The sequence below is a fragment of the Bombus huntii genome, chromosome 1 (genome assembly GCF_024542735.1).
Source record: "Bombus huntii isolate Logan2020A chromosome 1, iyBomHunt1.1, whole genome shotgun sequence".
NCBI classification, from domain to species: domain Eukaryota; kingdom Metazoa; phylum Arthropoda; class Insecta; order Hymenoptera; family Apidae; genus Bombus; species Bombus huntii.
The window spans coordinates 9,219,432-9,246,541 of record NC_066238.1 but is presented as its reverse complement, the minus strand read 5'-3'; the positions used below and the strand labels follow the sequence as shown (position 1 = coordinate 9,246,541).

General features: G+C 33.9%; 4 protein-coding genes across 12 annotated transcripts in view; 2 read left to right on the top strand and 2 right to left on the bottom strand.

Moving 5' to 3' along the window:
• Positions 1-14,397, bottom strand: part of LOC126868462 (3-phosphoinositide-dependent protein kinase 1) — a 407,826-nt gene extending 393,429 nt beyond the window's left edge. The window contains exons 1-2 of one of the 5 annotated variants that reach the window (XM_050624053.1): positions 13,649-14,397; positions 13,065-13,326 (exon numbers count right to left, since the gene is read on the bottom strand). In XM_050624053.1, coding sequence (XP_050480010.1) covers positions 13,065-13,088 — 24 coding nt within the window. In that variant the 5' untranslated portion in view covers positions 13,089-13,326; positions 13,649-14,397. Of the gene's footprint in view, positions 1-13,064 lie in introns of all 5 variants that reach the window. The other 4 variants (XM_050623970.1, XM_050624135.1, XM_050624229.1 and 1 more) reach the window with 4 other exon arrangements.
• Positions 14,398-15,550: 1,153 nt separating this feature from the next.
• Positions 15,551-18,358, top strand: LOC126868857 (U3 small nucleolar RNA-associated protein 6 homolog). The gene is made up of 9 exons (XM_050624837.1): positions 15,551-15,866; positions 15,942-16,068; positions 16,167-16,307; positions 16,383-16,573; positions 16,652-16,876; positions 16,944-17,292; positions 17,453-17,623; positions 17,697-17,871; positions 17,934-18,358. Exons 1-9 carry the CDS (start codon positions 15,775-15,777, stop codon positions 18,272-18,274), a joined length of 1,812 nt encoding a protein of 603 aa, XP_050480794.1. The 5' UTR covers positions 15,551-15,774; the 3' UTR covers positions 18,275-18,358.
• LOC126869907 (tektin-B1) lies at positions 18,202-22,317 on the bottom strand. Of its 4 annotated transcripts, none has more exons than XM_050627119.1 (7): positions 21,995-22,317; positions 19,864-20,026; positions 19,508-19,768; positions 19,270-19,440; positions 18,987-19,209; positions 18,693-18,916; positions 18,202-18,603 (listed from the first exon to the last, which is right to left on the bottom strand). In XM_050627119.1, the coding sequence occupies exons 1-7, from the start codon at positions 22,047-22,049 to the stop codon at positions 18,402-18,404; spliced, it is 1,299 nt and encodes a 432-aa protein (XP_050483076.1). In that variant the 5' UTR covers positions 22,050-22,317; the 3' UTR covers positions 18,202-18,401. The 4 variants fall into 4 exon arrangements, with proteins under 4 accessions (XP_050483076.1, XP_050483334.1, XP_050483246.1 ...); XM_050627377.1 differs by lacking the exon at positions 21,995-22,317 and adding an exon at positions 21,173-21,276; XM_050627289.1 differs by lacking the exon at positions 21,995-22,317 and adding an exon at positions 20,259-20,784 and having other exon boundaries at positions 19,864-20,087.
• LOC126870227 (chromobox protein homolog 1-like) lies at positions 21,232-26,962 on the top strand. 2 transcript variants are annotated; one of them, XM_050627863.1, is made up of 4 exons: positions 21,232-21,742; positions 22,354-22,630; positions 22,713-23,046; positions 26,882-26,962. In XM_050627863.1, the coding sequence occupies exons 1-4, from the start codon at positions 21,380-21,382 to the stop codon at positions 26,883-26,885; spliced, it is 978 nt and encodes a 325-aa protein (XP_050483820.1). In that variant the 5' UTR covers positions 21,232-21,379; the 3' UTR covers positions 26,886-26,962. The 2 variants fall into 2 exon arrangements, with proteins under 2 accessions (XP_050483820.1, XP_050483738.1); XM_050627781.1 differs by lacking the exon at positions 26,882-26,962 and adding an exon at positions 23,121-25,074.
• Positions 26,963-27,110: the final 148 nt, after the last annotated feature.

Here is a 27,110-nt window from a genome sequence, read left to right as displayed (position 1 = left end):
CAGAATTTGCATCCATTATCATCGTAGTATAACACGCAAAAAGAATATTCCTGCGTTATAAAATTCTCCTAAAAAAACAATCCTAATAATATTTCAATAGATTTGGACAGAGTAATCGACTGAATGAAACCGATATTTTACAAACAATGTCATTCACCGACAATGTTTAGCTCGTAGCGATATTTACATTTCCGTGCGCGACAGCCGCGTTACACTCGCCAACAAATATCCGGATATTCGACGGTAATCGGATATTAAAGAATCCGGGTATCATCGTCGGCTCAAAGGAAAGGGCTTAAAAGGAACAGCGCACGGACGTTTCCCTATCGCTTCTGTTTGCCAAGGTGAAACTCTCTGGTTAATTCTTTCGAGACAGGGAGAACACAGGGAGGACACAGTCGGAGAAATCGAGGGATCGATTCCGCGACATCGGTGTGCACTCATGTACTTATAAAAAGGGACGAGCAAAACGACGCCAAAAGAACGAGCAATGTGGAGAAGGAGGTGTGGTGGATGGAGAACGAAGAAAAGAAGCGACGAAGATGAAGGGAAGATCGGTCCATTGCACAGAAGCGACGCTCCACTTAGCATCTTCCTCGAAATAATTTGAAATATGCAAATACCATGGGTGCACACGCGCTCGCGTGTCGGCACACGAGTCTAGCCGTGTGCGTGCGCTGTACCGCGGCCGTGTTTGTGCACTCTGTGTGTATCACGAAAGAGAAGAGACCAAGATGCGAGGGAGAAGACAACGTATATTCCAGTGGCTTACGGTTCAGTTCTCTCGAAGCCAATCTAACTTAACATGCAGATGCAGTACGTGGAATCGTAGAGGCGACAGAGAGAGATTTCTGCTGAAGAGTTGGTGTCTGTCTCTCTATGAGTCATTCGTGGCGATAGTACCTTTTCCGTATGATCATTCACCGTTACTGCCTTTAATGTCTTCGCGATTCGAAGGGTTCTTTTAAGACAGGACGTGATTTTAATGAATAAACCATTCGACCGTCGACACGGACACGGATCGATAAAAATTACACGAACGAATCCTCGAGCCAGATCGTCGACTCGTGTTACTAGAGAAAGTAAAACGACCGGATCTTATTACGGAAAAATAAAAGAAAAATAAAGGAAAAGAAAAAGGAAGAAGCTGGCCGCTTTCCTCCCTGGAAAGGAACAAGACATATCATCCGATATTTCGCGAAATTCCTGAGCAGCAGCAATCGATCCCGACACGAGGCGAACTCACGGAAGTGCATCGTTGATTAAATTTACAAGACCGTGAGGTTCTACAGCCATAAGTAATATAATCTGATCTTGTAAAGAGGTCGGGGCTGACTACCCTCGCTGGATTCAGAAACACACTTGATACGTGCTGGCTTGATAAAGCGTGTACCTTCGAAATTAAAGAATCCTTTCTCATCCATCTTGCGCTTACCATGAAATTTCAAACCAGCTCTGATACGGAAACTTTAACATTCAACAAAAATCTTGTTATTTCTCAAATGTTGGATCAGTGGAATTATATTAAAAGCTTCGTTTCTTACGTTTCTGCCTTTTAAAATTTGTATTTTCTTTACGATCGGAGAGATGAAACGCGTTACGAAGCAAGAAAGATCCCATAAGTTTCCGTACGGATACTGTAGCAATCTTTTCGGTATATTCTGGCTAAACCATTTTACAGACTGTTGCTGTACATACGCGGACAAGGAAACGTGACTCTCGTTTACGAGCGCAGTTCCAGCAGATTATAAATTTATATTGAGTCGTAAACTCTTTCGCGCAAGCTTTAACAAAGTGTCTATTTAATAAACAGGGGTTACTTTCCACGGTTGACCGGTAGAAATTCCATGCGCCGCATCCGCCGCCACGTAGAATATTCATTTTGGAAAGGTACACCAATAAACTGTACAAATAGCAATTCCATTACACGAACAAAGCTCTAACATCATCAGCTAAAACCTCGCCGCGTAAGTACATTTCTCATCAGTCACACAAGATTAAGTTTGCGTGCGACGCGGAGGTTGCTGCACCTACGCACCAGGAAGCCCGAGCATCGTTTCTTCCGCTGTTTCTGAAGATTATCTCAGACGATAGCATAACGGATGACCGTTCTATGAAATATCAACACCAAAAGAAACAATCATACGCGTTAAGATCTCTAAACTCAGGGATCTCCAAAAGAACTGTTTATATCAAAATGGCAATTATCTCGTATCAATTAATATCTTTCGAGGCAATCGTAGGACTAATTGGATGGCTAAACTATGTTTATCCTAAATTCTATATAACATCAAATCCTACCTATAAAGGTGTCATTACCATCCTTATATAATCTATAATATATAATCCTTTGTTTCTCAACCATGCAACTCCTACGAACGTAACAATTTCGTTTATTATTTAACATAACAAAGATACTTCGAGCGAACAAAGTTGACAAGACACCGTGTATAATAAAATTTTTGCTCCAAAAAGGAACAAAAGTTCCAAGCTCAAAGAAATTGTCACGATCTTGCAATTTTCTCATTTCGCGTTAAAAGTTCCATTGCAAGAGTAGTAGCGCCACCGCCACCCATTGCTATTTACTTTAAACTTCCGAATGCTGGAGCTTCCGGGCTGCTCGAAACCAAGTACACGCGTGGTAAACAAACTGGATCGGTTTACAGGGCAAAGCGAGGAAGAGCGTGAAGCAAGAAGAGGGCAGCGCGCCGCGTCGCGTCGTTTGCGCGTGAATCATGCGGGTCGCGATCGGCGTATGTTGCGCAAGCAACGAGAGCTTCATCGCGGGCTGCGGAGGCGTTGCATAAAGCGTGCCGCGGCGCTGAGCCGCGCGACGGCCGGCGGAAAACAAAAACAAGGAGACGAGTCAGCGCGTGGACACGTCATCGAGGCGCGGCACACGCGAAACCAGGACACGCTGCGTGCCTCTCTCGCCGTGATTCCATCTGGCCCGGTTTCTTACACCATCCTGGACATTCTCTCATCCTTAACGAGAACGCCATTGCCGTCAACCGTTCATGAAACGGGAAACGATGCCTGCAAAGTTGCATTTAAGCTTCAGCACGTGGTAGTAGTCGTTCTTGATTTTTGTATTACAATCGTAAGATCCAAAAAGTTGTAACGTATTTCGATAGATCATGATATGAAAGATACTGGACGAATGAAGGTACAGAATACGAACAAGCCAATGCTCAGATGTACGAAATCGTAGCTGAGCCTTCGATATCCGAACTATTATGGAGCATACTAAGAGCCTCTCAGAAGGCGAATTGATCAACTTTGCTTTCGATGTTTAGCTTGGATTATGGCTAAATTATTTACGTAATAAACGATGGTCTTTATCGTGTGAAACATAGAATTCAGAATGAAACCAAACGCCTTAGAGTTATGTAATTACGGTAACCGCAACTCCTAACATCGAGTACTACCTATAATCTAATGATACCAGTAGAGAATTAATTAATCGACCACGAGTCTAGTGCTCCTTTCTTGGGATCAAGAGAAGACAAAATTAAGGAGTGTGTCAAGGATACGAAAAACAGTATAAGCTTGATACGGTAATATTCTTGTTGCAAATATCCAACGTATCGAGTAATTCCAAGGCATTCGGAGTCAGTGAAATCGAAGATTTCATCTCTTGTCCCTACGTTTAAGTTGTCGTGTCACTGAATGTACATGCGTTGCAAAGAAGAAAACGGAGTATTTATTACAGAAACAGCGGTAAAATCAATTATTAACACGAAACAGAAGGAACGGTACCGTGTGGCATGCATAAGCTGATGGAAACGCTGGTTTCCAACGCTGCGGTTCAACCTCTTTAGTCATGCCCCATGTGTTGCATGTAATACTGTTACATATCAGCATGGTGTCTAAAGAACAGTTGTACGTCGCTGCATGACACACCGTGTCACAAAAACTGTCCCGCGGCGAACGCGTTTGCATTAAAACAGCATGCAACATTTTCGAAATTCCACGCTTACGCCATGCGTGCACGTAACGCGTAGTCCTTAAACTTTCTCTCAATGAATTTCTTCGATTAACACAACAACCCACGTGCGAATCTTTCCTTCACAACCGGTTCAAGTTGTTATTGACCAAGATTTCGGATCAAAGGTCGAAATAGAGACAGTCGACTTGGAGCCACCCAGATTGCGAACAGCGTTTTGTTCTGTTTGGTTTGGCTATCGAAGAATTTTATTCCGATCATATACAGTGGCGAGCCAATGCAGTCGAGCGACTTTACGGTGCTGCGTTCTTGCTGCGTCACGCGTTTTCCTTTGTTGTTTTCACAATTAAAAACGACGAAGCGAGAACGCAGTGTAAAAAAGTCGCTCGTCTACACGGAGCCGAAAAAAGCTTAAAAGTATCACTCGATATTTGTATATTAGTAATTCTTGTAATAATCGTGTTTTACCACGTTAGCAACAGTCATGTACCGAGACACGCAAACCACATTAGAGAACAAAGTGATCAACTTTATCGAGATTGGTGGTTCGATTTCTGAAAAAATTAAATACCGATACGAAAATCAAGAAATTTTCAGAAAACTCAATCGATCAAGTTGATTTCAACACGACTTACATCTGTCTGTTGTTCTTGCTAAATACGTTGAAAGACATCTCTTTACGAAACCTCTTATCTACGAAATTGAACGATTTTTTGTCCTCCGTTAGAAAAATTTTAATAAATTTAGCTCGATTCGACGAGTAACATTTGTTTGCTCGCGTATCGTATATTCGGAGAATAAACAAGTGTAAACCCAACGATATTTTGTCACGAGCCAAGGATTGACGCGTATTTAGGAACTGTTCGAAATACATAGCAACGAGTAGCATGCGAACGCGAGCGTACGGCTATTGTGACGTTTGGGAAACATGCAACGTGACTACAAAGTACTACACAATGCGCCATCCGGCAAAAACGATATAACGACACGGCATACTGTGTACGCATATTTCCACGTGATTCACGCGACGTTTTTGCTGTATTTTATTTGAACCGTACCGCGGGGTCTTGTCGAGCGCTCTCTCTCTCTCTCTCTTCTTCCTCTCCCTTTCACTCTTTTTGTATTCCATTCCGTTTGTCCACATTCCGTTTCACGTTTTGTTTAATCCACCATTTAATTAATACGCCCGCTTCACCCCCCCCCCCCCCCGCCGATCGATCGTGTTTATCGTCCTAGAAGGAATCAATTTCTTCTGAACAGTCTCCACTGTTTTACGCTCGATTGTTACGAACGAGTATTACGCAGAGAACCGAGTGAATAATTCCAGGAAAAATGAGACTTGAAGGACCGAACTCGAGGATACTTAATTGGAAGTACTTAACGACGTACTCGCTTGTACTGTGCGAATCGTTAAGAAATCTTTGTTGTTGAATTAGCAGTATCGCCTAGAAACCCTACGAGCCTATTTTTTAATGATAAAACCCTATTTTTCTCTAATAATTATAACGAAACGCACTTAAAATTTGAAATCTTTAATTTCCAACCTTCTGTTTGAAATTTGAAAACCGACCTGTATCTGAACCTTTGAATTTCAATCTCGATACGAATCTCCCGACATCCCTACATTTTTACGATACGATCAATCGTCGATTCAAATATACTTTACGGTAAAACTTTTGCAAGCCGAGACTTTTGTTTCGAAAAGAAAATGGTTACGAATGTTTGTAAATTTATTCATACATTGGCCTCCTTCTCTTTTCCACCTTTCGTCAATAGTGGATATAACGGTTTATCGTACGAGGATTCGTATAATTTCGAACTATCGATTTTGACGACAGCAATCATGAGGAAAGCAGCTCTGTCTATCGAAATGATGTCACGCTGGAAGCTGGCGTTTCCTCACTGACTCTGCTATTCCGAGCACGATGATACTTACGAAATACCGACTAGTGTACGTAATAACGCGCGGTAAGAAGAGGATCACGCTTGTCACACGCATTTATATCGGTTGAATTCGCGGTCAAACGATGATCCCCAAGGATCACACGTGCCGCACGCAACTCGCCAACTCGTTAACCTTTACCTTTACCTTCCCTTCGTGCCTTCAACACGCGCCACCGATTAACACATTTGTATTGCACTTTTAATGCAGTTCGTCTCATTGATAAATAATCGTACTTGTATTTTTTTACGCTGAATAAAAATAATAAATAACACTTTAAGAAAGATATCTTGCTCCCAGTAGCTAACTTCGACTAATTTTAATCGTAAAATCAGGTGTATTCCCTGAAATCAAAATATCTTGCTTCCAGTAGCTAACTTCGACTAATTTTAATCGTAAAATCAGGTACATTCCTTGAAATCAAGAGTAACCGATACCAAACTAAGAACTACACGCTATATATAAGATTCGCGCAATTGAACGTCAATTTTTTGTATCATGATTGTGTTGAAGATACACTGATCAAAGCTATAAATCAAGACGGATCTCATTTTTATTATATGGCAAACGTGAGCACGTAGGAGAGTAAACGCGGTATTATTCAGCGAAATAGCGAACGAAAAGTCGGCCACGGACAAATAGAGAGACAGACGTCTCGGGTAATGATTTCATTGGACTTTGTGCCGCGCCGATGTAAATATTATCCAGCAGACACTGGTTACAGACCAGCACGCTAAATGAGGAAAATATTTGTACACTCGATAGGAGAGTTTAATCGAAACGTCACGGCTAAATAGCGGATAATATCGATTTTACGATTGCGGAACATCGATGAAATTGGCCTTTTGTCAACCGGTTAAAATAGCTCTATCTTTCGGCGTAAAACCTCCGTTAATGAAATTAAATTTTCCGATACTTGCTATCGCCTCTACGAATACGCGATACGTGACTCTACAAATTCCTTGTTACTAAATCCCAGATTAACGAAGAAAGAAGCACGAATGAAGAATGATTATTTTATCGTATTATACATAATCGATCGTGACAACTCGAAGCTTCGATCCGTTTTTAAAGCCCATTGGTCAACACGTAGCGAGTTTCGGACAATCACAGTTAAGAATTTTCGTACAATATTTAAGCTTATAAATCGAAAAGTTTCGAAAACAAATCTCATAATTGTTTATTTCGGTATTTGGCAATATACATGAATTGAAATTTTTACGATGAAACATAAGAAAAAATAAACGCTATGATAATAATTTCAAAAATAAATAACAGACGAGAGTATCGTGTTATTTGTTTATTGTCACGAAACAAGAAAATTCGGTCATTGTGCTGCCACCTGGCGGCAAGTAGAGGAACCCGAAGACGCGAACTCGGCTGAAAAATACAGTAAAACCGCGAGATCGAAACTGGTTCGAAACAGGTTCTTCGAACGGAAGTCTTGGCCGCGATCGCTCAGGGACATTCGTCTAATCCAGTCGTGCAATTTGTCTCTCGACGACGACGCGGAACCACCCGGTATCTTTCACCGAAGGAAAACTAAGTGCAGTTTCTAATTCAGCCACGAAACGATGCTTCAGATAGTAAGAGAATCTACCAGCGTAAAAGACGCTGCTTCTTTTCGTTACCCTCGAGTGGACACCGTGGCAAACCGAACGATCTATGCGCTCGTTTCTCGGAAGTTCCTTTAATTGCGCACGGTATCGTTTTGTCACGACCGTTATCTAACGTAGAGCGCGCGAAAATACGAGCCACGTCCATACGGATAATGCGACCGGTTATGCAAATGAAATTGTAACGCGGCTTCGCTTAAATTAAATAATACAAATCGTTGCGAAAATCGTGTACAGGATCATATACATAGGAGGAGCGATTCGAAACGTAAGTGCACGTATCTACGAGATTCTATCGCGATCGAGAATCTTGTTAAGAAAGATGACGAAGCGGATAATCGAAGAGGTGGATTACGATTTAACAATGAGTCGAGAATTTTAAGATGAAGGAGGATTTAGCGTGTTGGTAGATGATTTTTCTCTGAGATTAGCATTAGTTTCTTGGTACATTGGGCATTGGACCATGAAAGGGAAACGAGTGATCGAAGGAGTGAGTGAGTATCCGATGATGAACTGAGAATTTTAACCTTGATGGGATTGAGTTTAATTGGAAATTTTGTTGATAAATTCTTGTTTGGATTAGCGTGAGTATACATGTGATTTTATAGGAAAATTAAGGAATTCGTAAGCTTGTAACAAAAAACGTACTGCAACTATAGAGATTCGAAAGAAATTTTATTGATCTGCAGCCAAAGACATTAAAAATTTCGTAGTACCGATATAAAATTTCGAAATGAACATTAGCAGAAGTAGCGACATTTCGTAAGTAATGATATCATTGCGGAATTATTCGTCGCTAATAAGTGTCTGTCAACGACATTAATAAAGCAAACGCAGGATGTTTCTTTAGCCTGATCTTTGATAAATACACACGATATACTCGTCGCTTAAGAATATTTTAGATCGTGACGAGGAAATTTCTGCACCCACTCAGTTAAAAAAGCTACAATATCGAGCGGATAAAAATATTTTATAAATAAAGAAAGGACACGAATACTTTGCAAATATATCTACGACTCGGTCATCGAAATCCTCGGACAGAAAACGAGGAGAAAAATTCTGCAGTTGAATTATTTTTTGCTACCGATCTTTCCATGGTTCCTGCGTGGGCGCAAGATGGAAATACTTTTAAAAATGCAACCGACCCGTAATTCAATGGACCGGGACAACAAATTTCACGCAGCTGTCTTTACTCATCGGACAATCGGAGAACCGATAAATAAGTTCTCGAAGGAAAACACAATTTCTTGGTCAGTTGCTAACCGAGAGAGACCGTTCGAACTTTGCAGCCTATAATATTTACACGGCGATAGATTCAAATCCCACGCCTGTCCAAAAATTATAACATCATAAATAATTGTAACTTGCTAGAAACTCGATATTCGTAACATGATTCGGCAGTTCCATATATTTCGGGATCTGTTAAAAAAGAAATAGCGTTGCTAAGGATCCTCCGCGCAACGCATAGCATAACCAATTGCATCAAGAATTTTCCTGATTCTTTGATAGATTTACGATCGTTTACATTATCGTTTCTTCCTCGAAAGCATGCGACGCTTTTATTTTAAACAAAGCATTTCGACCCTTCACCCTTTTGTCAGCCAATTGCGTTCTCAATTATTCCAACCATATTTTTCTAATTCTGATCAAATCAATGAAACTACTTTTACAAAGTATAAATTTTCATACTTTCCTTACAGTTTGACAATTTTTCAAAGCAAAAAGAACGCAATTGGATAACGAATTCCTACATATTCCTTATCAACGTTGTTTACTGCGATTTCTATTTCTATGCGTCATTCTATACCATACATCTATCGCAACTTAATTCATCGGTACATCATTTCTAAGACTGTATCTCACTACGACAACTGTATATTTTCATAACTAATCCCTTCATCGTCCTCCTGATTACATTCAGTTTAGGAAGCATCATCCCGCGCGTGAGGTCTATAAAAAGTTGCTTAATTTTTTTCCAGGCTGATAGCAGTCCGATAATGGTGGTTCCTAATTATTCCTATGGCAAGCGATTGGTCGTTACTCTCGAATTAATTAGTGGGCCAATTGATCTGAATTAAGGCGCCGCCCAGTAGATTCAAATTAAGATCAATATCTCGGCATGTGAATCGGAATATGGCTGCGAGCGTAGCTCGTAATCATAAATTTCTGGTGTCCAAACAATGGGAAGTCGCCCGTAATTTTGCCAAAACACGCTGCTCAGCCACCATCGATGATGAAACGCGTTGCTCCTTGCTCGACAAACCCCCTACTTGCTGCTAAAAACCCCTTCGGACGAACCAATAACCACGGGGGTCAATATGGTTAGCTACTCCCTGAAAAATTTCTCTGCCGCTTCGAGAAAGAAATCTGTATTCAGTCTCGAGTTTCTTCTCATCTCGGAACGAACGTGTTGCTGGATTCTCAGAAAAATTTATTTCACGTTCTCAGAATATTCGGTTCGTGCGAATATTTATAAAAGTTCGAAGAATTAGAACTGCGTAGGTAGGGAACGCCCATGACGTTTAAGCCAGTGTATTCTGTTTCCGAAATAGTTACATACTATGCCACTGTACATACTTAGTATCTAATAGTAGTATCTTAGTATCTAGAGTCTGAACATTATTACTAGAAGAGTTCGAGAAAATGGGAGATTAACGTCAGTCTTTCAAGAAAAGTGGCGACAAAAAGGAAAAACTTATTCTACTCTAATAACACCTTATTATAATCCATTTAAGCTGTCCATCGTTCAATTAAATATATCTCCGAGGACATTAGAGAATTACATGGAGAAACGCACATATTTATAATACCTAACTAATAGCAGTCTGTAAAGAGGAGTAAAACGAGGGAAAAAAAAAGGAAACTGAAGGGAGGTCGTGGAACAATCGTAATAGAGGGAAATCACGAATGTCGTGGGACGAGTGAACGCGGGTGAACGACGATATACGAGGTGTCTCGTTAACATTATTGGTATACATGTACCTACACCAATAATCGTTACTGAACTGCAGCTGCACAATTGCAGCCATTCAATGCGACGCACGCCGCTACATGATCCTATCTCGCCACGGGATTGAAACGGCTTCTCCTCGTGCAGGGATAAAACAGATATTAGATCACATTGGCTGTTTCTGCTAAGGCAAACACCGTAAACAAATAAACTAATAATTACATCGATTTCGTCTTGCCTTCGTGGTCCACGTTTTGTTCCTCGTTACCATTACGAAATCGTTTCAAGAAAACTACACGCGTCAATTCTGCCCCGTGTATTTTTTAACAGTTTGTTAACTTTGTCAAAAGAATTTGTTAATATGTTCTACGCGAGCAACTGCATCGGCTCGGATTTATATGAAAAGGCTCAATTTTTTTTTTAAATATCCAACTTCTGCATCTTTAAATATATTTATAAAACTATGAATTTACATAAAAATCTGCAGTCTAATCATAAGCCACGTGTCAAAAATGGATTCGGAATGAATAAGTTACTTCGATCGCGAACTATTCGATTATAAACAATCGAGAAAGATATTACGTATGCTTGCTATACTTTGAAACTGGCTAGCCAACGCATAGTTTGAAAGCTTATCGCGCTGATGGATAACAGGGGAGGAGAAAGACGAAACATTCAAAATTAAAGCCACGATCTAGACTCTAGTGCCAGTGGAATATGTGTTGCTATACTTTTCGAGCTAGCCTGATGCGCGCGATGGAGTAGAATAAATAGCGCGAACTGTATACAAAATTAAATACTCCGCTGAAACGGTGTTTGCACTTCCGGCTTTTCCTGGCCATTTAATTCGACGATAAAAGCATTCTAACCTGGTAACATCGCTGTCGGTCTTACCAAACCCATTTCCGCTTTTATTTCTAACTACACCACCGCACGCTGTGAATAAACCTTTTAGAAATGTATACCATTTATATAAAAAGTTTTCCAATGAAAAGGCAATAACTGTAATTGATATTCTAATTGAAATATTTATTGAAAATGATGAATACGTTCACTACCAATATTCTAAATATTTCAAATAGATATATACGATGCAAATTAAGCGTTAAATTGGACGAACGTTAATGATTATCAGATTATAATAGTTTTCTCAAATGTTTATTCTAAGACGACTGAATTTGTCTCCTTTCCTTTTCATCAGTGATAAATTTCTTCATTTTCTTTGATTCGACCAATTACATTGGAAAGGGTCTTATAGCGAGAATAAAATTTATTTTGCTTTTTATAACGCTGATTTAACGATTTAAAGAAGTCAAACGAAGGGGAGAATCTCGGAAATTCGCATCGAAACATTTCTCGATTTGAAGCATTGATTGAAAAACAAATATGGAGGCGAAGTGCGGCTAGCCCAATTTCGTGCGGACTTGGAACAAATGACAAGGGAAAAGGCTGCCTCTAAAATGCCACTTTGCGTGACTTGTTTATTCGTTTGTTTCCTCGTGTCGACCGGCATCGAGCGCTATGGCCATTACTCGAAAATCAGCAACTATGTTTAGATAGACTTGGAGACACTGACGTAAACGGATTTCAGAGGGAATAATCGTTTCCCTGTAACAAGATGTTAGATCATGGTCATCCTAGGTCGTCTTTTCAAACGCAAATTCTATTAAATGCAACTGAAATTGCTTTTAAGAATGTACTACGTTCTTATCATATACATGAGCGTCATAAATACGAATGGGGTTTGATTCACTGGACTGTAATTCGAGATATTTGTCTTTCGTTTTCATTTCGCAATTTCTTTAGTTTAGTCTTGAAGTATTACGTAATCATAAAGTACCTCGAGAAACTTGGCAGCGGTACAATTAGATAATTTGAGAAAATTATTCAGAAAATAATTTAATAATATATACGTAAATTTGTTAGAAATAGAAAACTGAAACAAATGAATAAACGTAGATAACAATGATAATAACAGATGTTCATAACTGTGGTACAATAAGTGCCTCATAAACACAATTTACAGCAGGTGTCTAAGCGCGAAATCAATATGGAGGACTAACATAATATCGTGAAACGTGGTAGTATCGTCACGAACGTCTATTGGAACGATGTCAGTGGATGCAGTAGTAAAATTAGAATAAATATAGGCGTCAAAGTATTATTTATGCGTTGGAGTAAGTTATCTAACGTATCTTATCATACGTTAGGGTAAACAAAGCCGCTATCGATTTTTACGGTTACGTCACAACTACTGGTGACGTCACTGCCGTCAGAAACAGGTGACAACCACTATTAGCTGGTGACGTCAAACGAGAACGGACAACGAACCTCTGTCCTGCGTTTGCGCGTTACAACATATCGGACGTGTACTGCACCGACTACACGTCCCCATCGTGATCAGTTCTTTCAGATGCTCCTACCTACTGTTCGAGTTAAGAAAGAGGTGAAATAGCAGCAAGCAACGAATTCGATCATTGCTCGATCACCGATGCATAAACGCGAACGAAGCCCTAGATGTGCGCATGTTCTTCGATGGGTAACCTAACGGACATCGAGGGTCCCAAATACTTCACTCTAGAAAATTTAATAGACAGTGACAACACTTACGAGTGCCGCTGGACTGTCTGTCATTCTTTCCGGAATCCTTTTGTCTTGCAGATGAGCCTCACTAGCGATTAAACGTGCGATAAAGAGAACACGTACTCACGACACCGTGCTCGAAATCTCGGAAACTGTCTCAGCCATCATGGATGGCACAACCGTGTCGATCGCCGACTCGTTTGCGCCGCAGCCATAGCTGCCGCCATCTTACATTCAATGTCGAAACTCTTCGATAATTAAGGGTAGCGTAATCGCAGTGCACTGAATCCTGAAATAAAGTATATATGTATGTATCATTTTTTCCCTTTTATTATAGATAAAAGTAACTTTAAAGATCTGTTAAATGAGATATTTCAATAATTGCATATGCTATTTTAAATTTAGAGAGAGAAAAGCAGAGGAAAATTCTTATAGCTATGACACTTATTATGGACATTTACCGTTTACAAAAACTGAGATATATGTTATTGAGTTTATAAATATAAACGTACGTGTACATGTATTTTAGTATGTAATATTAAAATTTAAATTTAGAGGGAGAAAAAGAGAGAGGACTTCTTATAAGTATGACACTTATTATAGATATTTACCATTTACTGTAAAACTGAGATATTTATTGTTAAGTATATAAATGTAGACGTATGTGTATTTTAATATGCAGTACTAATTCACACAGTACTTAACTATTTCAGCTAACTTAATTTTACATGCAATGTTATGTTTCGTCAATAATAAATTGCATACCACGTACCGGAATTTTTTGATAACTTACTACTTGTGCATTGATATATTTCATTACGACGGGAAATTATTACACCCACTAACGTATTTAAATATCTATTTATATGCACAAACTTTAATAAAACTAATTAATTCACTTTGTCAAAACTCCTGTTACTATGTAATAAACATCTCAGCAAGATATATTCAGTAATTTTAAATTACGTTTACAGAACGACTGAAGAAAACGCGCCAAACCACAGCAAGATATAGGATAGACCTAACACCCCCATGCATTTCTTGTCTCTCATCTCAGGATTACTAGAGACACTTTAAGTGGTACCACGGTACCAATGTCTATACTTTATCTGTACTATTATTTCCAAAATTACCGATTCAGCAAAGAATAAGATTACAATCACCGACGAAGTATAGAGCACGGTACAGAACTGTTGTATTGTGATGATACTGTAATCTTATTTTACACTGAATCGGTAACGGATGACCACAGTCGAGAATGACACCACAGACGAGATACAGAAATAGACGTGACATTACAGACAAGGTTCAAGAATAAACGCGATATTCAATGCTCTTTCGAGCCCTACGTTTTACGGGTTACCTAACCATTTTCATGTCGCATGCGACGTTATCGATTCAGTACAGTACTTGTTTGAATTAAAACAAATGTCTTACATGAAATTATAAATAAAATATAGAACAGGATATCCTATAATCGCAACAAAGTGTATAGAATTCTATCCCGCTGAAATACTGCGAAAATCATTACACATTATTAAAATAATAAATGAATATACAACAATAGTTAAATAATTCTTTTAATTAATTTCAAATAAAATTCTAGTTTCATATATCTGAAACATAAAAATGTGTATTCTTTAATTTTTTCTATTATCATGTTTGTATTTTCAAATCAATTATTAATTATATATTATCAAATATAGGTAGTCCGATTCAAAATTGAAAACTCGCAACACAATTTATCGATAACTCAAGCAGACAAATTACGCTCAATAGAAAAAGCAAAAAACTGACGAACAGAGCAAAAGATCACCAAAATTTTACTTCTATGGATAGATACATATATTAATGATCAAACGGTCCATCTTCACAAATATACTGAAATTAAGGATTAAAACAAACGATGCAACTTAAAATTAAAACTTGACTGTAGTATTTAAAACTAACGAAACAACTTAAAATTAAGATTTAAAAGTAAGACATAACAATAACAACGCAATTAAAAACTGAAAATAAGTAACTTAAAAGTAAAACATAAAACTAAGATTTGAGAAAAATAACTATACTATAATAGACAAACAGTTGACTAGTAGTCAGACTATTGCCCATTTCAAAAGGAGAAGAATTCATATAATATTTCAATTTATAATAATTATAGATTTTTGGAAATTTTTTTACAAAATTTTTAATTTTTACAGCTCATCAACCCATATCTTATAGCAAGCTCTACGTTTTCTTAACTTAATTCTCAGCATATACTATTGTTTAACGATTAATTATTAAATATATAAATCTAGTATAGTAGCACACACAAAACGCTATTTTACTTTCTAGTATAAGCTTAAAGTACTGTTTTAATTCGATTACAATATCAATTTAATTACGCTATTTTATTTTATAATGTCTGTAGTTACTAATGTCTTGGATTAATAACATCTCCAACAATGTTAAAAACTCTGTGATTTTTCGAGGTCGGTATTTCAGAACATGAGTAAACCGCAGAGGGCGTAAGACGGACCACTTCGTTCGATATTTCAGAACACGAAACACAAAGTATCATAAGAAGTCATATCTACTTTGTATCCTTGTCTGTGGTTCACTGTGGAATACGTATTGCTGGATGGTGTGGTTTTAGTTATTAGTACGCATTGGAGGATTGTGGTTATTAGTGTACATGTGCTAAGGATCTCCCTATTATATTACATTATATTTCGTCAATTAAAAAGAAGTAACAATGGCAGAATTTGTAGAAAAAAGATGCGAGGATATGATTCCTCAATTAGAACACATGGAAAGCATTAAACTTTTCGACAAAAACGAAATTCGGTGAGTGAAATAGGTTATATTTTGTAACACATTCTTTACTTTAACCAACTATTTATGTTGCTATAAATTATATAGAGGAATTGCAAAGAAACTTAAAGAATACGAATATAAAATTCAACGCCACACAAAAACTAAAGAAGACTATTTGAAATACATACAGTATGAAACGGACCTGCTTAAATTAATTAAACAACGTAGAAGTGTATGTTATTACTTATTAATAAATAGTTGATTATATAGTAATAACTATAAATGCACATTAATTATATACATATATGCGTGTATTACTTTATTCAACAGAAATTTGGTATTATTCAAAAAACGTCAGATATTGACTATGCTGTTATAAATAAAATTAATCATTTATATAAAGAAGCAATATTTAAATTTCAAGATGATATTCGTTTTTGGATTGCTTACATAAAATTTTGTAAACATGTTGTGAGTATTTGAATTATATTTTTTATTAAAGCTATTAACTTTTCATCTTTTAAATATTAATATAAAATGTGACAGCATTTTCACAACAATGTTAGTCATATGTTAGGTAAAATGTTGCAAGTTCATCAAGATAAGCCCAAATGTTGGCATATTGCTGCAATTTGGGAACTAGAAGAAAATAAAAATAAAGACACTGCTCGTCAGTTTCTTCTTCGTGGTTTACATATACATCCAACTTCGCAGTTATTATTTATTGATGCTTTCAAGTAAGTCACATATTATAAATTTTTCATATATTATTAATGTTTTCATTTATATTTTTAATCATTAATTATATGATACAGATTAGAATTAGGTGATGCATCAGCTAATGATCAGAAAAGTGAAAATAATGGTGACAATGCAGTACCAACAGAAACTGATGATGACATGTCTATTGGAATAAAAAGGGCATATATCATATATCAACAAGCATCAAAACGCATTAGAGATATCAAATTCGTAATAGAATTGTTAAATATTACAAAGGATCATAATAACACAGAAAAATTACAAAATAAAATTGTTAGGTAAAAGTAATAAAAATATGTTAAACTTATTGATTATCTTTAGTTTGAATATTTAAATTATTTTTAGTAATATGATAGAAGAGTATACTCATGAACCCCTGATGTGGGATACGATGGCACGACGAGAATTAGAAGGACTTATTCAACCTTCTTTTAGTGATACAGCGATGCAGGTTGATAATTCAGAACAAACTTCATTAAGAGATCGTATAACATCTTGTAATAAAGTTTATCAAACAGCAGTCAAAAAAATTAAGACTGAAGAAATGTGGTCTTTGTATATAGACTGTTTAATAGAAATAAATCAACAAGCCAGATCTTTAGCTTTACCAAATTTTAAAAGAAAATTATTAAAAACTGCATTATCTCAGGCACATCAAGCAAAAAAGTTAAAAGAAAAATATTATTTACATTGGGTTAGTAATGTACCTGATAAGTATTCATTACATGCATAAAGTAAGAATTAAAAACTTTAATATTAATAATTTCACTATAGATCAATATGTACCTGATAAGTATTCATTACATGTATAAAGTAGGGAATTAAAGACTTTAATATTAATAATTTCACTGTAGATCAACATGTTAAATGCTGAAAAAAAAGATAAAACTACAGAAAAAAAATTTGAAGAAATTCTGAGCATTGCGACTGAAACTATACCAAGTAGCATAAGTCTTTGGCATGCTAGGTTACGATATTTGTTTGCCTCAGGAGAGGAAAAAGAAGCTGAAGCTGTATTTTTAAAGGTACAAAAATACTAGTAATTATTTTTAATTATATCAATGATATTACATACATATAAGCATGATCATTTTTTAGGCAACACAAATTCTTGCAGAAAAGTCATTACCTTTATGGAAGATGAAAATATTACATGTGCAAGCAAAGTGTCCTGAGAAAACTGAACAAGTTTTCCAAACAGCTTTACAAGCACATCCAAATATTGCTCAATACATAAAGATTATTTACATTGAATGGCTAGTTTTGACAAAAAGTATGTAGTCGTAAATTGTAAAATTGTATTTGGTAGTATGTCACGACTGTTGTTTATTTTAGGTATACAAGCGGCAAGGAAAGTTTATGATAATCTCTGTTTACAACCTCCTCTCGTTCTTGAATTACACAAAAAGATGATAGAGTTAGAACTTATGCAACCTGAAATATCATTAAAACATGTAAGAAAGTATAATGAAATGGCAACTTTACAGTTTGGCAAAAATGATATAAGTATTTGGATAGATTATATTACGTTTGAAATGAAATATGGCGATCCCAAAAAAGTTGGAGAATTACATGGAAGAGCAGTAAAAACTTTAGAACCAAAATTGACAGACTCGTTTATTTCAGAATACAGTTTAATTAAAGCCAAACCAGATATTATTAATACTGGCACATAAGCATATGCAAATAATAAGTTTATTGTGTATAATGAAAACTACTACTGAAAAGTACTACAATAAATAGACATTTTATATATTGAATGAATGTTTTTTCTAATGGATTTGTGTAAATATTACAATTCATTCATGATTCAAGCGGTATCTCTTTTTCCATACGTGTAAGAACAATATTACGATCTGTTTCGTTTGGCAAACGTGTTCTATCTCCTGTTTTTAATGTTGCCCTCATATCTAAACACATCACATCTGTTGCCAAAGAATGTTGTTTATCATCTAAATTTCTATCAACTTCCAAAAGTAAGCTTTCCAAATTATTATATGCCCCTCTAGAAAATAATACATACATTAAATAAAATAATTACATTTCACGATGATAGAATATATCATTATGTAAATTATGCATTATTGTACATACTTTGAATTTTCCAATACACTTTTTAAGTCTTTTTCAGTTTGTCGCAAATGTAAAATTTCGTCTTTCAAACCTAATTCAGCTTCATCACGACAGAGTTCAAAACCAGGACGATAAGTACGATTTTCTAATCTTGTCTCTGCACATTTTATCGAATCAATTTTATGCATTAATGCGTCTTCTAGTCTAACTATTTCTTTTTGTAAAATTTCCATTTCCTTTTGGATCTGAAAATATTATGTTTAAAGCTAACATGTATTAAATATTAATGATCATTTTACTTTCAAATGTTGTTACTTTAAGCTTTTGCCATTCTAATTCATTCCTAGCTTTCTGTGTCTGATAAATTCTTTTCCGTAAACTAAAATCTGTTACGTCTTGCTGAGCTTTAATATCATTTCTGGCACGTTCACGCATTATATTTATAGCTTCTCGTAAATTATATACATCGCTTAATTCATTATCAGCTAACATTTTAATATAACGGCAATGTTCCAACCAAGCTTCATAAGGTATTGAACTGCAATAAAATAGATTTATGTATTTATTTCATACATTGCATGCAGATATTTATTCTTACCCTTTTGGAGTTCTTAATGCATTTGGTTTATAGCTAATATTTGCACATGTTCGATCTAAATTAAGATTTTCTTTCTCTATTTTAATAGTTTCATCTTTATCTTCCACTTCTAATTGGATTTGAAATCTAACTTCTTCTAAACGATTTAATTTTTCCCACGCAGCTTGCACCCTACACAAAATGTATCATCAAAAACATATATTTAAATATGCACAGATTTTTTGTATTCATGTTATACCTATCAGTTAATGATTTCTTAATATTTTCAATGACACAAAGTTCTTTTTTCAATTCTGTATCAGCTTCATCATAAGTAAGTTCTGTTCCTCTACGGCAATCCCTCATGGAAATACATTCTGCTGTTAATTGTAGTGGATAATTTAAAGTTTCTAATTCTTTCTCTGTATCGACTTTCTCATCTTGTAAGAACTTTAACTCTGCAATTAATTTATCTAGCAAATTCTGTAGTAACTCTCTCCAACGTGATAATTCTGTTACTCTACAAATATATATGATATAAAATTTTAGATTTTTATTAGATGTGATTTAAATTATTCATCTACATTTCATCATTATACTGTTCGTCATTATTACCTATCTGCAAGGCGAGTATTATTCATGTATGTATCCCATATTGTTTTTACCATTGTCTCTGAGCGAACAATTTTTCCTGTATTTCTTAATTCAAATGCCTCTGCACTTCTGAAAGCTGCATTTTCCTGGAGTTTCCATTGTTTAGCATACCAATCTGCTAAATCTATTATAAAGAAATTGTATGTCATGCATATAAATAATTAAAAATTATAATTTATTCCTACCTAAAATATAACATTTTAATGCAATATATATATAATTATATATATGTAATATATATTTATTCCTATCTAAAATATAACATTTTAATGCAATATATAAATAAAGAAGAACATATTGTGAACAAAATTAAATATCAATATTTGTGACATGACAAAATTCTAAATTACACTTACTTATGTGTGGTAAAGGTTTTTCATATGTAGTTACAGACTTAGCCATAATTTAAACAATTAACAGAAATGTTAATGTTTATATATCAAAGTTACACAAAAAATATTAGCTTAATATTATCAGAAATAAGAAACTGATGTTTGGTCACCAAAGTAACAAAATATTGATTTAATAATATTTTATCCTACGCAATTATTCTATAATTATAAATCATTTTTTAAATAGTTATTGGGGAAAATAGGGAAAAATTAATCCAGTATATAAAAAGTTGAATAGATCTACATTATTAAACTATAATTTTTAATGAACGTACAATGTTTCTATTTCATAATTAAAAGTATAAACGATAATTTTGTAAAAGCGTAGTTTGCATCTTTTTGTCAATCTAGTAGAAATCTCTCAATATCCGTTATCTATCCGAAGTATTACTATAATGTTTTCGAATTCTCATTTATAAATAACTTTTATTTTTGCGAAAAGGGCCAATAATTTTTAAAATCATCTTGCTTTTTATTAAATGTGAATATTTATAAATATTATATTTATGCATATTTATAAATCATAAAAATGCATTTTAAATTTAAATATAATTTTTTACCTGCTAAAACTATGAAAAATAAACAAAAATAATAAACTGATACCTATATCTTAAATTAAAGACTTTCCGTTACAAAATCTTATTTCTGGTAAACGAGGTTTGTCGTTTTAAAAAATGGACTAATGAACTATACAATAAAAGTTACAAGGGGTTAAAATGAGATTGCTTCTTTAAAATAAAATTCTACCATTACATGGTATTTTTATTAAAAGATTTGATTATTCGAAGATTCAAACTTCGATAGCTTCATATGCATGAAAACTTAATTGATACTTCTTTAAATAAATTAAAAAATGCATATAGTTGTTATATTCGTACAATTCGTTAAATCAAAATCTTTGCTTCGATATGGTGCTTAAGAACTTCCTGTGTAGCGCGCCAAACTATTTCTGAGTTGTTTGCGGCAACTCGGTATAAAATCATCCGGTTCTGATAGATAAGAGCATTCATATAATGCGCGACTTATAAGTTTTGAACAAACATTATCGAAAATATAAAAATTTTATTGTCTACTGTGAAAATAGTATGCGTAGATTGAGTATGAAAACCAAGCGTAGCAAATCTGAAACTAGTGATAGCAGTATCGAGGAAAATGGCGTCCGACGTTTAAGCATATCCGACAACAACGACGAAATGAAAAAGGGAAAGGAGAATAAGAATACAGAATCGCCACGCAGAAGTACAGCGAAAAAACGTTCATCTCGCAGTCGTCATAGTCAAAAAGAAACAACTGAGGATTCTGCCGTGAAGCCTGAAGTAGAAGATACTCAAGCTGTAGATACAGAAGAAGAAAATAAGAATGTCGGGAAGGCTGGACCTAGTAAGAGACTTAAAAAAGAGGGATCTTCCTTAACAAAACAGGAAGGAAACAATGAAAAAGAGTATGAGGTAAGTCAGACATCATATTTAGTGTGTTTATTGTACATGTTACAACTATGTTTACACGGCAACAAGAACGCGCCTCCTAGGTATGCAATGTTGACTAGCAGCTATTCAACTGAATGACAAAATTTCTGCTATAAAAAACAATAAAACAAGAATGATCTTCAGTATAGAAGATGAATGCTAAATAATCCATCTTGTAAAGAAAATTGTTTCTACGAAACTTTAAAATTTACTTAATATTTTACGTGTACTCACGATATATCGCCGCATTAGTAATCGTGCAACGCCATTTATGATACAGTTTAGTCATAGGTAACTTGATTTATTATCATACTTCGCATAATACGTCAAAAATGTGAAATAAAATGTCATATATAAAATCATAATATTTGTACTTCTTATGATAAAATTGAGTATTAGAAAAGTTTTTAATTAATATTGCCAAACTATCTTACTTCTTTCTTTCATAATATAATTTTTCTGCATTTCATCTTTTATTTAAACAGTTGAAAAAGCATATGTAAAAAAGGAGTTTTTATATAAAATTTAATTTAGCATACAATATGTAGTAAATGCATTGTTTGAATATAATAGTTAATATTTCAATTACCTAGGTAGAAAAAATTGTGGGTCAACGTACAATCAAAGGTCGGCGTCAATTTTTAGTCAGATGGAAGGGATATGATGCAGATTCTGATACATGGGAACAAGAAAAAGATCTAAACTGTTTAGAATTAATAGAAGAGTTTTTAGCTGAAAATGCTGAAAATGAAGAAGACCCTAAATCTAAGCAATTAGATAATTCTACAAAGTCACCTAAAGTTAAAGCTGTAAAAGTGGACAAAAAATCTAAAAAGCTTAAAAATAATGTTAAAAAACAAACAGAAAATGGTATTATTTTGCAAATGTTACCCATAAATTTATAAAAATTATTTCATATTGTGCAGACACTTAATTTCTTAATTAAATATAGGTAAACAAATAGTAACATCAGATGAAGAAAAAAGTGGGAAAGATGATCAAAAAGAATTTGAGGTGGAAAAGATTATAGAAGTACATTTTAAAAAGAATAAAACAAGGGAATTTTTAATTCGTTGGAAAGGATTTACATCAGCAGATGATACATGGGAACCAGAAGAAAACTTAAATTGTCCAGAACTAATTACTAAGTTTATGCAAAAAGTAGAAAAAGCCAAAACTACAGAAGCACGTGAACTTAGAGCAAATCGTCCTCATACGAAAAGATATACACTGACTACACATGAGCCTGGAAGAAGACTATCTCGACGAAATATGGACAAACAAAGGTTTTTGCATTTATAATTTCAAAAGTATTTAAAGTTCTCCTATATTAAACTTAATAACATTCTTTCTTCTCCAGAGCTACTTATCACGAGTGTGATGAATAAATGATTGCAGAACAGCATGATTACATACATATATGTGATTTGCTTTTTCAAGAAATATCAAGATAATATAACAATTAACAGTATAATGACATGATGAGGAATAATTAAAAAATATATATCTTTTGCTTTCTCAGTTTTCGATTCGCGATAATAAATAAGAGTAAATTGTCCGTTCATTTATTATGTTGTATTATTATGTCTGTTTCATTTATTTTACATACAATAAATTGTAATAACGACGTGCGTCGCTCATGTGCTAACGCAATTTAATATTTGGCAGTTTTTCTGCAATCTTGTTTATTTTATGCTTTGAGAGGATTAAAAACTACTAATGTATGCATTAGATATGCATTAGGAGTGTACAATGCTGTCCGCGAAAGTATATATTGCTCTATCAGCCTTGGATAGAGGGCTCACGGAGTACTGTCGATATTGGGTTATTATCGATGGTTATACAGGTATTGAATAAAATAATGGAAGCACCTCTTACATGTTGTATGCATATATGGAATATATGACATATAAGAGGTGTTTCCATTATTTTGTCTAACCTTTTTAGTTATCTATACTCGTATTGAGTCTCTGTATTTCACCCACTTTCGTTGTATTTTTTTTGCTCGCTTGAATGCTTGTCTGGACATCTATCTGTCCCGATAAGTGTCTAGATAGAGTTCTGAAATATAAATATACTGACGGATGGTATTATACTATGTAAATGTATTATGTATTATATGAAGATTATGTTGTCAGAAAGCAAAAGATTTTTTCAGTCTCTAAAAAGTTAACAGAACCTAAAACATGTATGACAAACATGTATGTTATATGAATTTAATATCAAACATCATTAATGCCACAATTGTTTTGTATTTCGCTCAATACATTATATATATTAATAAATTCATTAATATTCTTTGTTACGTACATAAGAATAAAATATTTTAAGATTATGACGAAATTAAGAAAAATATATTAGTAATGAATGATATTTTATCCATTTTGTATGAAATTCATTATTTTGTTCTATTATGTATACAATATAATTATGAATCAAGATATATAGATATAAAGTTCATCCATAATTTGTAGTTTAGAATAGGTATAGTGTATGGGCCAAGACTAGCTAGGTCGAAAATTAATCCATCGCGAAAGATCTTTGACTATTTAAGGTCGTACGCAATAAGTAGTAAGTACATGCTTACATTATGCAGTATTGTCTCGTTAATATCTTGATGCATTTCTTGCTTTCCGATAGTAGACACAGAGTCCCACTCTTCCATCATTTCCTAAAACTTTGTTATCGCTTACTCTCCATCAGCGATATTTTAGCGAACAATGAGTTATCAAAATTAAAGAAATAGAATTTTTGTATCTTTTTCTTTGCAATTAGTATTTCCCATATTAGTGCGCGACATGATTCCGAATATACATGTGCTAACGAGCCAATACTGCATTCTGTTTTATGTATGTTTCCCATAATAAAAAAATTTGTATTCAGTGGAATCAAGAACGAAATTACATTTACAAATCTAAGATTTGTATTTCAATATTGTACAAAAAGAACATTAACTTTGCATTAAAAGTTTTCTAGTACGACCTTGCTCGAATGTATTTCTATTAATTCATTTGTCTCAACATCCGCGTCTCAATAATTTCATTCATAATTGATATTTAATGACCTCGCTATCGTGTTCCTCCTATACCAAAAAATCATGATTTATGAACTGTAATTATAAAAAGTATTAATCCTACTATTGTAGATATTGTATTTGATAAATTTTATTATTTTTAGATGTTTTCATAACATACTCGTGGCCCATGCCACATCTGTAAACAAAACAGAAAGTAAACTCATGTAATAGATTCAAATGTTTTATTTTGCATTTTCGATATTCTTGTCAATAAATAACAAATGAACCTTTTTTAATACATGTATGAATTTTACTTTTAAAAATACAGTGACTTTGTACTATAACCAATTCATTTCATAATCTTCTAGTTTCTGTCGTAATTATCATAACAGAAAGCATGCAAGTTAAAAAAATGTTGGGAATAACTGATACCGAGAAAAGGTATTATAATAGTATTGATCAAACCGAAACAGGTTCTAACAATTTTTGGAAAATATTTCTCATCTTATTTACCATTTTGGTTCTAACAATTTTATTTATAACGTGCTATCGTTATATACACAGACGAGTCATTTCCATTTTAAAAAGGTTCATTATATTTTTGCTCTTATAATGTAATATGTGTAATAATATATATAGTATGTGTGTAGCACACGCATATAATGTTTAGTTGTTGATAATGTATCAATATTTCGTTCATAAAGCTTAATTCGACAAGATGAAGATAACGGCGATGACAGATTTTCTATAATAAAAGAAAGGGAAAGCGATTCTTATGCAAAACGGCGATTTTTAGGGTCTAATATATGTAATTTTTCAAAATTTCATGTAAAATATAACGGCCACAGAAACAAACAATATGAAAAAGAATGTAAATTAAAAACCCTTTTACAGGTATTAAAAGTAAAATATTATATTTAAAATGATCATATTCAAATAATCATGATAGTTTAGTTTTTATAACTTATGTATATCTATGTGTAGATATATATGTATGCAAAAATTTATGATTAGGAAAAGAAAAAGCTGCTTGCTCCATGTGCAAGTAAAATAGAGACCTCTACTAACAATCTAACAAAGCAATTGCCCTTGAAAATGTTTTCCCCATCTTTTTCATCAGCTCATACTAAGTACAAAAATATATCTAAAACAATATCAAATGAATGGAACATTAAAGATCTCGAAGATTATGAAAATATTTGTAAAAACTCACATCAGGTACCAACCAATTAATATCAAATTTCACAATGAACATAACTTTTTAATTGTATGTTCTTTTCTTTTTAGAATAACAAAAACATTTGTTTCTCAGATACAGATCTCAAATTTTTAGTAATACCATTATCTCCAACAAAATCTGATATACAGAATGACGAACTGTTATTGTGCAAATGGAATTCAGGAAATATTAACAATTCTAAAAAACAAAATAATGTCAGTTCTAAATTGATAGACCTTAAATTTGAAAACACTGATTCATTTAGTGATAGTACACAAAAATACAAAATTTCCACTTCTAAGTCAAGTTATTCACCTTATCATTTATTCACAAAAAATTTAACTGATTCAAAATATTTCTCAGATTCTGCAGCTGATATGTCGAATATTTTATCAAATGCATTTAACAAATTAAAAAGGTTTTCAATAATTAACAGATGTTATTAAACTTTATTTGATTTAATACACTAATCATTGTAAACATTTGTATAGGTCAACTAATTCTTACACTAGTTCTACACTATCTGATATGTCTAATGCAATTAAAATAGAAATTGATCAAATATTACAAGTTAACTCAAAAATAAAAAATAGTTCTATATGTAATTCAGATAAGATTAATACAGTTAATAGAGATAACTTAAAAGAATTGAAATCACAAATAAACTTAAATGAACATAATGTATATCTTAAAGAAATGCAGAAAAGAATGAAGTCATCCGTAGATATACTAAGATATGAAATAAAAGAAGCTAGAGAAAAAATATTGAAAACAGATAAGAATTTCATTGGTATATCATTGATGAAAAATAATTGTAAAAATTCAATTATAGAACAAACTGTACCAGAACGATTAATTAGTAATAATCATATTTGTATTTCATCAGATAATACATCAGAAATATCTGAAACCTATGATGAATTGGGAATATTGTTCTCACAATATATCAAACTTCAAACTCAGCTATGTCAAAGAAAGTATTGTCCTTTAAAGAGATATTTGAGACACAAAGTACAACACACTACAAGAAAATGTCAAACAAAATTTAATTATTCTCGCATATATCCTTATGACCAGAGACCAACATGCAATAATGGAAATATATGTATAGACAC

Excerpts from the sequence above, each read along its gene's own strand:
- LOC126868857 (XM_050624837.1), top strand. The coding sequence starts at position 15,775 with ATGGCAGAATTTGTAGAAAAAAGATGCGAGGATATGATTCCTCAATTA. Across the intron at positions 15,867-15,941 it reads TTCGACAAAAACGAAATTCG|AGGAATTGCAAAGAAACTTA; the intron begins GTGAGTGAAATA and ends TAAATTATATAG. Across the intron at positions 16,574-16,651 it reads TTATTTATTGATGCTTTCAA|ATTAGAATTAGGTGATGCAT; the intron begins GTAAGTCACATA and ends TATATGATACAG.
- LOC126870227 (XM_050627781.1), top strand. The coding sequence starts at position 21,380 with ATGCGTAGATTGAGTATGAAAACCAAGCGTAGCAAATCTGAAACTAGT. Across the intron at positions 21,743-22,353 it reads ACAATGAAAAAGAGTATGAG|GTAGAAAAAATTGTGGGTCA; the intron begins GTAAGTCAGACA and ends TCAATTACCTAG. Across the intron at positions 23,047-23,120 it reads CGAAATATGGACAAACAAAG|AGCTACTTATCACGAGTGTG; the intron begins GTTTTTGCATTT and ends TTTCTTCTCCAG.
- LOC126869907 (XM_050627119.1), bottom strand. The coding sequence starts at position 22,049 with ATGACTAAACTGTATCATAAATGGCGTTGCACGATTACTAATGCGGCG. Across the intron at positions 20,027-21,994 it reads TACTAATGCGGCGATATATC|ATTTAGCAGATTGGTATGCT; the intron begins GTGAGTACACGT and ends TCTTTATAATAG. Across the intron at positions 18,917-18,986 it reads TAGAATGGCAAAAGCTTAAA|ATCCAAAAGGAAATGGAAAT; the intron begins GTAACAACATTT and ends TAATATTTTCAG.